General features: G+C 37.4%; 1 protein-coding gene across 2 annotated transcripts in view; it reads right to left on the bottom strand.

The window, feature by feature from the left end:
* The window catches only part of WASF3 (WASP family member 3), a 55477-nt gene that overhangs the window by 14476 nt on the left and 28827 nt on the right, over positions 1-12174 (bottom strand). For both annotated transcript variants that reach the window (XM_004386570.1, XM_012558443.1), the window contains exons 2-4: positions 6540-6674; positions 4240-4393; positions 844-961 (exon numbers count right to left, since the gene is read on the bottom strand). In XM_004386570.1, the coding sequence (XP_004386627.1) occupies positions 844-961; positions 4240-4393; positions 6540-6674 (407 nt within the window). The remainder of the gene's footprint in view (positions 1-843; positions 962-4239; positions 4394-6539; positions 6675-12174) is intronic.

Here is a 12174-nt window from a genome sequence, read left to right as displayed (position 1 = left end):
AGACCTTCTCCTCCATCCCAAACTCTCTCCTGCTGGGCCGATACACCTAAACACCTCAACACCTAAAAGCAATCAACCCACAGAATGCCAAGCGTTTCTCTTAACTAAAGCACTCGAACATTTGCCATGGACCAGGCCGTCATTTTTAAACACAGCTTACAAATAAAAATCTTAGCAGATACCTGCCTTTAGAGGATTAACCCTTCTCAGTGGCTTAAGTCTAAATCCTGGGCCCCAAAGAGATAACTTTTAAAACAGAAGTCAACCTACAGAGTGGGCTTGTCTTTCTGAATGTATCTGAAATACTGCTGCTTTGCAACATTTAAACTTACAGTTTGCCTTCCCACCACTATCCCACCAAAGGAAATTTCATCTTTAGTAAATAATATCCCCCAACCTGCAGCTCACACATGCCTTCCCATCCAACTATGTACATCTCACCAAGCCCTTAATTACAGCTAAGTGGCAACCCAACAACTAGGAACATTAAAAAGACGAAAGCAGACAGTTATCTGATATGGAACGGGTGACTGTTGTATGAAATTTGAGAACGCAGAAAGTGAAAAGTTATAAAACACAGTTACAAACAAAAGTCAAATCTTCAACCACTACTTTTGTTAAAGCAAAGCAAGTGTTAAGAGAACAAATCAGATAGTATTTATTAAAAAACAGTATTACTGTGTTAAACAGAATTGTCAAGATCTTCATGTAAAAAACGTAACCTCTGAAAAACTTCAGCACTAAATCTAACATCTCAACCGTCTAAATAGTTTACTGATTGAGTTCTGAACAAGCACCCATTTGCACACTGACATGCATGTTTTCCATACTAGAATTATTTACCTTTTGTCGCCTTTTCTCTTTCCTTTTGTCTTCCGTGTCCTGGAGCATCTTTTCTTTCCAGAGGTCAAAGAAATAGGATGGATCGGTATAGAACTTCAACCCATCCTTCTTATCATCTCTGTAAATCAACGTATTACAAGTCAGAAACAAAAAGGTTGCCAGGTATTTTCATAGAGGGTTTAATATTAATTTAATTTTACCTCAATTATAAATGAATTTTAGGTGCAGAGAGAGCATTTTAAGTATCTTATATTATTTGAAAAAATATGGAAACATAAGAACAGCAATCTGTTCTAGAATATTAGGTAAAAAGTACTCTTGCAAATTTAGAATTAAATACCAAAAACTGCTCTGAAAATCATAATATGGCTCCTAAGTAGCAATTTTTAATACTCTAATTATTTTAAGAAATGTTTTGTTTATTCCAACATGGGGCTCTACATAAAGGTGATGGATTCTTAGTATGTATGCATCCACTCCTACTCTGGAGCTATGGTATTATTAGGATAAAAATAAATAAGTACTCTGCTCCTTTTCTCAATCAGATTTGGCTAACTTCTATAAATTCAATTAGGAAAGAAGCAAAATGTTCATGGGCGCATAAATGCGACTAGAAAAAAACATGATCAACTATTACTTTCAAAGTGGAAGTAACCCACACAGAAAATGCATTCACCGTAGCCATTACATTTCTCAAGTACTGCCATAATTACTGTGGACTAAAGAACAGTCCATGTTTTTATATAACTTTTCATTTATCATAAAATTAATATAACGCAGGTGATATGAATCCAAAGTTGTAATATAAATCAATAGTGAAGCTCAAAATAATCTTGACATGAAGTATACACTCCATTCTACTAATGTCTTAAAAAGTATTTGGTCTGTACATTACCACCTTCAAGACGAAACAGAACATTTACACTAAAAATTAGTATTTCAATAAGTCATTTAAGGCACAAAGCAGAAGCAAAATCAGTTAACTGAGTATAAGAAAGAGTATATGCCTAATTATTCAGGGGGGATATCTGTATGTCCTTAAAGTTTCTGCTATGCAGTCTACTGGTGAATTTCTGTCACTAAATACTAAGTCCCACTTCCTATGGATGCTCTTCTGAAACCAAAAAACCAAATCCATTGCTGTTGAGTCGATTCCAACTCATAGTGACACTACAGGACAGAGCAGAACTGCCCCATAGGGTTTCCAAGGCTGTACATCTTTATGGAAGCAAACTGTCACATCTTTCTTCCCTGGAGCGACCGGTGCACTCAAACTGCCAACCTTTTGGTTCACAGCCAAGCGCTTAACCATTGTGCCACCAGGGCTCCTATGTTCTTCGGAAAACCACTAATGAAAGCAGAGCAACTCACTAAGCACTTTAGCTTTTGATTAATTTAAAATCCTTCCTGCATTCTTTTCCTACTTTTCTAATTACCAAGCAGCCTGCATTATGAAGATATTTTAATACCATTATTGTGAAAAACAGAATTTCCTTCCCTATGATAGTAGCCCTTGAATGTAAGTGAAGGTATAGAAAAAGTGTTGACTGAGCAGAAACTTGTTGCCAAATTTAAGATGTATAAAATGCACATTCTTTTTGTTTTTTTTTCAAATGGAGTTAACAGCTTTAATGAAGGCAGAGACTCACCCATGTAAATGAATGGTTAACTACAACAAAATCATGTAAGCAGAAGTAAGTTATGTGTTTATAGTAACTAAAGACTTAATTTTTCAGTCATGTTTGTACTTTTCATATTAAGACAGTGTTGTGACACCTCATATTTAAGTTCAAATGCAAAAGGTTATGGATTTTATATACTCAAATATTACCGTATCAACAAAAAGTAGATTTGAGTTGGCACTGCCATTCGTAAAGACACGAGAGTCAAAGCTATTTTTACTTTACATGAGACAGAACATGCACACACATCAATTCCTTTCTATGTAGTTAACACTTTCAAATCACCAACATGAATACAAATATTCAATCATGATCTCAACTAATCAAAGTAAGTGGTTTACTGGGTCTTCTTTTTTTTTTTTTTTCTTTTACATCAGAATTTTTGGTGTAGTTTCTTAGTAACACCATGTAGGAAAATTTTAATAAGTAAGCCCTCATGGCTGCCATGCAAAGTAAAATCACCTGGAAGAATACTGATGGAACAAAAGCAAAATCACAGTGAAAACATTACATTTATAATACCACTATTCATATGCATCATTAATTTTTACAAGTATGCTAAAACCTCCAGAAAAGTACACTTGTTTCACAGGAAGATGTGGCACCTTGGTCCTCTCCCATCAAAGTTTCTGTGGGAGATTCAATGACGTTTTATTAGAGGACAATCTCTCTGTCCTTGCCGGAGGAGAGGGGTGCAGTTTTAACCGCTGCTTTACTAGCAGAGCTGCAAAAAAGGCTAGCTCCAAACATCTCCTGGGCCCCGAGAAGGGACAGGAATTCAGACCAAGAAAAACTCGGCACTCCCTGTGATGGCCCAAAGGACTAAGAGGGCAAGGCTAGAAGTGAAGACCGTGCTGGATTCTAAACAGCCCTCTGAATACCGCCAGTCCCTCAATGGAGGGTCACCCAACAAAGCTCAGCCTGGGGCAGGGAGAACTATTCCCCTCCACAGCGGGGGGCCCCCTCAGGCTGAAGCAATGAGCTGTTCAAGAAGGCAAAAAGATGGGGGGAGGAACAAGACAGGCAAGGAGGAAAGATGAAAAAGTGCATGAAAAATGAAGACTGGAAAAAGGTGGCAGAAAATATGGAAAGAAAACACTGATGTTAACAGGAGGTAGGAGAGGTATTTAAAAAAGGATGTTTTAGTCAGTTTCTTAATATTAATTATTTGCACTATTTCTTTTCCATTATTTGTCTCAGAAGTTTGTTCCTGATAATGGGTGGTACTATTTTATAACAACAGATTGTTAATTTGTTGATTATATTTTCGCCCTTCAAAATCCCTAACACTGCAGATAACATGTCTCTGCAGTGCTGAGATGCTGAGACAGGTCTCTTGCTGCATTCTAAAAGAATTATGCAGTTCCTTTAAAACTGACTTTGAATAGAAAGAATAACAGCATGACCACACAAAATCTGTTATGTAATGTACAACTGCCACTTAAGATATCTTCATTTAAAAACTAGAATTAGATAAAACTCACACTTCTCTCCTAAGTTTTTCCATACTTTGAAATACTGAAACTTTGATAACTCTGCACCCAATGACTAATTTCATTGCAATTGTTTTTTCCAAAGTTGTTAAAAGTTCTGAATTTTACATCAAATGAACCACGCAAGGATGCTTCTAAGCCACACATCAGTAGCTCCCAAGCATGGTCCACTTCCCTCATTTCTCGCTCCTGAAAGGCCCTGGGAATCTGGGACTGCATACCTGTATGGTGTAAGAATGTTCAGAGGCGGTGGTTTATCACTCTGATTGTAAATGTCAGCCACAGGATTCGGGATGCTGTTCTTTGACACCACCTGTTGGTCTTGTACTGTGGAACTTTTGAATGCTTTCTTCATGTTGATGTCCTGTAGTGACACTATTTACAGAAAAGCCCCCCAAGTTGAGTTATATGGAAATATTTTTAACTGTTTAGAAGTAAGTATAATTTGAATCACAATCATAAACATCTCCCGGTATAACCAAATACCGTTTTTATTGTTTATTTAAAACCATACTTAAATAGCATGTGCATCTCTTCCCTGTTAAAAATAAGTTCTCTCTACAAAATGAAGTCAAAATCCTATCTTTTCTTCTTTTATTGGGATCTAATTATTTCACTGAACCATTCTTTATTTAAATATCACTTCTCAGAAACCATACAAGAATATAGTTAGGAGTATAAAAGGCATGCAAATACATAGATTTTGGTATCCTCGGAAAGGAAACCATTCAAACAGTTAATATCAGTTTAATTATAATACATGTGGGAAATACTTCTGCTAAAAATACATAAACATAAATAATGCATTAAGTTTTTCTCAAGGAACAATGGCAAAGCTTTGCAACATTCCTATAGTTTCAGAAATTCAGTAGCATGATCTGCTACAAAACTACACTAAGGAGCCAGGTATCAGGGCTGGTGATACTAATTTTCACTGGTACAACACTTTACATTTCACTTATTAATTCATCTAATTTTTACATAAACTTTTTGAGGTGGGCAAATCGGTACTATCAGCCCACTCAACCAATGAAGCTGAGATTCAGGGATGCTAAGTGACCTTTCCAGAATTATCCGGCAAAAAAAGTGGCAGGCCCAAACCAATTTCCTAACTTCTAGTCAAGTGCTTTTTCCACTATAACATCCACGCGAAAGAAAGTAACAAGGTAAAATCTTGATTGAGATGTACTGCAAAATTTTCTAAAATTTAACCTACAGATTAACCTTTTCCAGCATAATGTCTATCACAAGCATTCCAATTGCAAGAGCCAATAACAAAAGCGAAGGAAAACGAATATTAAAAAATCACTGTGATACCAATTTGAAAAGTGAATGATTAAGATGTTAAGAGTTCCTTATCTGAATAAAGCAAGTGGTTATTTCAATTTTTATTTTTTTAAAAACAAGAGACAAATTTTAAAAATTAGATTAAAAAAGAAAATGTTTTTAACTTCTCCTTATTGTTGGAAAAGTGGGCAAGAACATTCATAAGACATATTACATCTTCTATGCTCTACATTTTTGTTAAATTTCTTATCCACTAATTTAACTTTGACCTTTGAAAAAAAGATCTGAACGTGAGCAAACATATCTTTTTAAGATGAAAAGGGATGAATTCCATAAATAAACTACTGTTTAAAAAATAAGACTTTTATTTTTTTACCACTACTACGACATAAGTGTAGTGAAAAAAATCAGATGTTAGGGTCTTTTTAAAGCAACAAGGGAAACTGTAACTACTGTTATATAAAGGTAAAAATAATTTATAATCTGAATATTTTTCTTCAAGTAACTGTGAAGTGGTATACCTCAGACTTTTTTTTAACAGATTTGTTATTTCAGTTTAATCTCAGTCCTTCATTCAAAAGACACCAAAAATTAAATTTTTAAAAAGGAACTGATAGTTTTTAATTTTGTTTAAACTGCTACAATTTCAGGGTATATCTATAAAATGACTATTAGACAACAACACAATGTTTGTATTACATTATTTAAAAACTCTAAAGCCTAAAGCCCTTCAGAAAATGTTATCTATGCCAAGTTTAATAAAATGTATAAATCAACAGAATCATCAAGATAATTTACAGTGTATTAACCACACCAAGAGTACTGAGGTTAAAACTTTCCCTTTGTAGCAGTATAGAAGTACAACCCTCCCTGGGAGTTAGACCATCCCTGTGAAGTGATTCTGAAATTTCTAGGTAAAAACTATTTTTAAAATAACCACCAGCAACCTAAATTAGGGCTTCTGGCACTGAATGCACCTGAAGAATCCTTTAAAACAAACCATGTATTTGTAATTTTTTAAAGAGAGTATGGCATAAGAGGTAGAAAAGATATGAACCTTTGAATCACTACTTAACCCAATGTTGTGGGTCTTTCTCCTCACTATTCTTCTACGAAAAGCCAAGATGAAATATCAGCAAACTACCTCAAGGAAAAAGCAGTAATTACACGGCAATTAATCACTACAGGCTTGTCAACATTACTTCTAGCTCACTGCTTTCATGCAATTACCTACCCTCTTCCACTGTTGAATCCAGCTGGGTAACTTTGACAGCAAGGCGATCAATTCTGTCTTGAAGGGAATTTGCTCTGATGTAGAAGTTGTTGGCCTCATTAAACAGCTCACCAAATATGTCTTCAGCATGTTTGCCTATAGAAGAGAATGAGCTGAGAAAGCCATCTGCTGAGGAACTGCTGAAGCAGCCTTCACGCATTCTCACCAATGCCTTATTACTGTCAACACTCGGGACTGTGTGCAAATGACTATACAAATGAAGTGTCACAGGGAAAGGCCTCGAGGACTTCCAAAAATGTATTAGGGATCTTCATATAAATCTGAAATTGGCCCCAAGTTACAGAATTTTAAAATACCCCAGATAGTACAGAGTCTTTATTTAACTGCTACCTATGCTATACGCTATCACTCAAGTTGTTTCCCATTAAATGCATAACTTCTCTGGGGGAAAAAAAAATTATTCTCGTTTTGCATGCTTTATGTAGAAACACAATGTCAGGAACTGAACTTTCCTTTGATTTCCCAAGGTAATTCAATAAATCATGTTGGCCTTTAAATTTAGGGTTTTACCTCAATATCCATAATCAGAAACATTAGATATTTTATACTGTGACTAACATTTTCCAAACAATTAAATTATTCTGGTTAACATTTGGAAATCTAGTATATAAATGATGTGCACTCTCCAGAAGTCAGTATTTTTAATTTTGAGTTAAGTTTTTCTGCATGGATCACCTCTACGTTCTTGAGAGTGCCAGACATAACTCCAATTTTTCTCAAAATGTCATTAATAAAATTTCTGAATATTTAACAAGATAAGAAACCATATCTGAGTACACTGAATTTTCAAATCATAACACTATTATTTTATTCATTCAATGAATACTTCGTAACTGCCTACTCTGTGTGTACGGGGCATGTGCATACCCTTCTTTGACAAGAGGTAGCTAGCACTTCATGATGCTCAAGATTGTGAGTCAACTTGGCTAGGCCATGATTCTCAGTGTTTATAAGTGATCATGCCCATGATGGGATCTGCTGTGAGTAGCCCATCAGCTGAAAGGGAGTTTCCTTGGTCGTGTGGCCTGTATCCAAATATAAGTGGATGTTCTGGCTTTTGCCCTCTCTGGATCCTGCAGCTACCTTTTGTTCATCTGACTTCCAGTTCTTGGGACTTGAGATATCAGCTTGCCTGCCGATCTTGGGACTCGTTGATCTTCACAGTCTGTGAGCAAAAGCCCTGCTCTCCAACCTGCCAATCTTGAGTTTGCCAGCCCCCGCAGCTATGTGAACCAGGAGAAGCCTCTATCCTGATCCATGGACTTGGGACTTTCCAGCCTTTACAATAGTATGCTCTGTTTCCTTGATATAAATCTCTCTCTATATATATGCTTTACTGGTTTTGCTTCTCTAGAGAACCCAGGCTAAGACACTTCTTTTAGATATTTGGGTTTTCTATCAATACATCACTCAAATGAGAGAGAACCTGAACTTCTTCCAGGAAGAAAACTTAATTGCATCAAGAATAACACTAATGTTTTCACAGTACCTTACAGTGTATACAGGGCTCTCAGCTCCACTTTGTTTAGTGTCTGCCATAATCCATTAAATTGGAAGCTCCAAGAGAGCAAGAACCATGTCTGTCTTGTTCAGTGTTGCAGCCCAGCCCTAGAACAATGCCTCCCAGCACATACTTGTTCAATGAATCCATGAATGAAGCCATGAGGTAAACAGGGAAGTTACTGTTCTCATCTTCCAGATGACTTAACTGAATATCAGAAAGGTGACCTGTCCAAATTCCATGGCTCGTAAGTTGCAGACATGAATGAAGCAAAAAATTTGTCTAACTTTTAGCCTCTGTTTTTATTATATACCTCTCTGAAATACCTTGGCTGTGAGTTAGCAACTTTCATGAATTATTTTAGGTCATGAAATACCTGGTAAATTCCTATTTGCTTAACGAAGTGGACAAAAGTATTTCGCTGCATAAATTGTTACTCCTAGACACTTGGTGTTTCTTGTAAATACTCAGGAAAATTTTAAATTCTAACTGTGAAACTGTCTTAACAAGAGGAATTTTCTCTCAGAAAATAATAAAGAAATCTTTAATAAAAACACTTCCTGTGCCCAAAATAAGTGGGACAGAAACCAAAACAAAACTCAGACTACTGATTTCAGTTTTGTAGTAAATTGTTTCTCTTGCGGGTTCACTTAAAATTCTGTTGACCGTTTCCATTCCCATAATAAATGAAATGGTTCCAAAAGGCAAAAATAAAATAAAGTCTTCACACAAATTATATACATTTGTCTTTAAACAGGAGTCCCAGGGTGGTGCAAATGGTTAACACACTTGGCTGCCAACAGAAAGGTTGGTGGTTCGAGTCTACCTAGAGGTGCCTCAGAAGAAAGGCCTGGTGATCTACTGCCAAAAAATCAGCTATTGTAGGGAGAGAGTTTATGGTGATGGGAAAATTAGTAACAATCATGGGTTACGGTTGCAAAACATGACCAATGTAATTGATGTCACTAAATTGTACACCTGAAAAATGTTGAATTGGTAAATGTTGTGTTATATATGTTTTTATAACGATTTTAAAAATCCAATATGATTGATGAGAAGTCAAAAAAAAAAAAAAAAAAACCAACCAGTCACTGAAATTCCTACGGATCACAGTTCTACTCTGACACACGTGGGGTTGCCAATGACTCAGAGTAAACTCGATGGCAACGGGATTTTTTTTTTTTTAAATGCTGATGACTCCTAAATTTCTATTTCCAGATGGGCCTCTACCCTAAATTCCAGACTCATACATCAAACTCTCTGCTCAACAACATCACTTGAGTATTTAGTAAACAACTCAAATTTAACCTGTCCAAAACAGAACTCTATTTCCCCTCTTAAGCCTACTTCTCCCACTGTCTTCCCCTCTTAAAAAGTGCCGACTCCATCCTTCCTGCTGCTTAATCTAAAACATCTGGGGTCATCCTTGGCTTCTCTCCTTCTCTTTCATCCCACATTGGACCTGCCAGCAAACCCTGTCATCTACACATATATTTTCAGAGTATATCCCAAACTGACCACTTCTCACTACCTTCCTACCACCAAGCACGTCCAAGTCACAGTCATCTCTCACTGGGAATTTCCCTCATCTCCAAATGACTGGTCTCCCCATTTCCACCCTTGCACTCAGCCCCTTAGTTTATTCTCAAAAGAGCAGCCCCAGCCATCTTGTTAAAACATAAGGCAGATCATGTTACTCTGCTCAAATCCCTTCCAGACCTTGTCACCTCACTCAAAATAAAAGCCAAAGGCCACATAACAGCTTATAAGGTCCCATATGATCTAGCTCCACCTACCTTCCTTACCTCATCTCCTATTACCCTCTCCCCCACACAGCCCACTCCTCCACTGGCTTTCCTTCTGCTTCTCAATCATGCCACTCACCTGTCCTCTCCTCAGGCCTTTGCATGTCTGTTCCTTCTGCTGGACCATCTGTGCCCCCAGAGACCAACATGGTTTGCTACCTCACCTCATTAAAGTCTAGACACAAACGTCACCTCTTACCCTAGCAACCCTAACTAAAGTACAATCAGCCCCACTGCACACATAAACACACACACATCCTTATCCCCTCCTGGCTTTACTATTCTCCTTAACACTTATCACTAACAGATTATCTTTTTTGTTTTCTTTATGTTGAGATGTAATCCATACTGAAGGCTGCAGTCTGATCTTCATCAGCGCTTCAAGTCCTCTTCACTTTCAACAAGCAAAGTTGTTTCATCTGCATATTGTAAGCTGTTAACGAGTCTTCCTCCAATGCTAACGCCCGATTCTTCTTCATATAGTCCAGCTTCTAGCATTATTTGCTCAGCATACAGACTAAGTACGGTGAAAAGATACAAACCTGGCACACCCTTTCCTCATTTTAAACCACACAGTATCCCCTTCTTCTACTCTAACGACTATCTCTTAGTCTATGCACAGGTTCCTGATGAGCACAATTAAGTGTTCTGGAATTCCCATTCTTCGCAATATTATGCATAATTTGTTATGATCTACACAGTTGAATGCCTTTGCATAGTCAAGAAAATGCAAGTAAACATTTTTCTGGTATTCTCTGCTTTTAGCCAAGATCCATCCAACATCAGCAATGATACCCTTCATCGTCTTCTGAATCTGTCTTGAATTTCTCTGGCATTTCCTCAATAATGTACTACTGCAACTGTTTTTGAATTATCTTCAGCAAAATTTTACTTGTGTGTGATATTAATGATATTGTTCAATAATTTCCCATTCTGTTGGATCACCTTTCTTTGGAATGGGCACAGATTTGGATCTTTTCCAGTTGGCTGGCCAGGTAGCTGTCTTCCAAATTTCTTGGCATAGATGACTGAGTGCTTCCAGCATTGCAGCCGTTTGCCGAAACATCTCAATTGGTATTCCATCAATTCCTGGAACCTTGTATTTCACCAATGCCTTCAGTGCAGCCTGGACTTCCTCCTTCCATACCATTGGTTCTTGATCACATGCTACCTCCTGAAATGGCTGAACGTCGACCAATTCTTTTTGGTACAGTGCCTTTGTGTATTCCTTCCATCTTCTTTTGATGCTTTCTGCGTCGTTCAATATTTTCTCCATAGAACCCTTCAATATTGAAATTTGAAGCTTGAATCACCTATTGATGAAGATTAAAGACTACAGCCTTCAGTATGGATTACACCTCAACATAAAGAAAACAAGAATTCTCACAAGTGGACCAATAAGCAATATCATGATAAATGAAGAAAATACTGAAGTTGTCAAGGACTTCATTTTACTTGGATCTACAATCAATGGCCAAGGAAGGAGCAGTCAAGAAATCTGCTGCAAAAGACCTCTTTAAGTGTTAAAAAGCAAAGATATCACCTTGAAGACTAACATGTGCCTGACCCAAGCATGGTATTTCCAACTGCCTCATATGCATGCGAAAGCTTGACAGTGAATAAGGAAGACTGAAGAAGAACTGATGCCTTTGAATTATCGTGTTGGCAAAGAGTACTGAATATACCATGGACTGCCCAAAGAACGAACAAATCTGTCTTGGAAGAAGTACAGCCAAAATGTTCCTTAGAAGCGAGGATGGTGAGACTTCCTCTCATGTACTTTGGACGTTATCAGGAGGGAACAGTCCCTGGAGAAGGACATCATGCCTGGTAAAGTAGAAGGTGAGCAAAAAAGAGGAAGACCCTCAATGAGATGGAATGACACAGTGGCTGCAATAATGGGCTCAAGCATAACAACGGTTGTGAGAATGGTGCAGGACTGGGCAGTGTTTTGTTTTGTTGTACACAGGGTCGCTATGAGTTGGAATCAACTCAATGGCACCAAACAACAACAGATTATACATTCTTGTTTCTTGTCTTCTCCCTCCAGTAGCATGTTATGATCAAGAGGACAAAGGTCTTCCTCAATTGTGTCAATTGCTGTATCATCAATCCCCAAGAGAGCATGTCTGGCTATAGAAGGTACTCCATAAAGAAGTATTTTTTTAAACTAACTAAAACTAACACAACCTGTACAAGGAAAGGTCATGGAGGCCCCATGGACAGATCCAAACTCCCCGAGGGACTGAGTTGCTGGACGGAGGGCTCT

The sequence above is a fragment of the Trichechus manatus genome, unplaced genomic scaffold (assembly GCF_000243295.1).
Source record: "Trichechus manatus latirostris isolate Lorelei unplaced genomic scaffold, TriManLat1.0 scaffold00168, whole genome shotgun sequence".
Taxonomy (NCBI): domain Eukaryota; kingdom Metazoa; phylum Chordata; class Mammalia; order Sirenia; family Trichechidae; genus Trichechus; species Trichechus manatus.
This window is presented reverse-complemented; position numbering and strand designations above follow the sequence as displayed.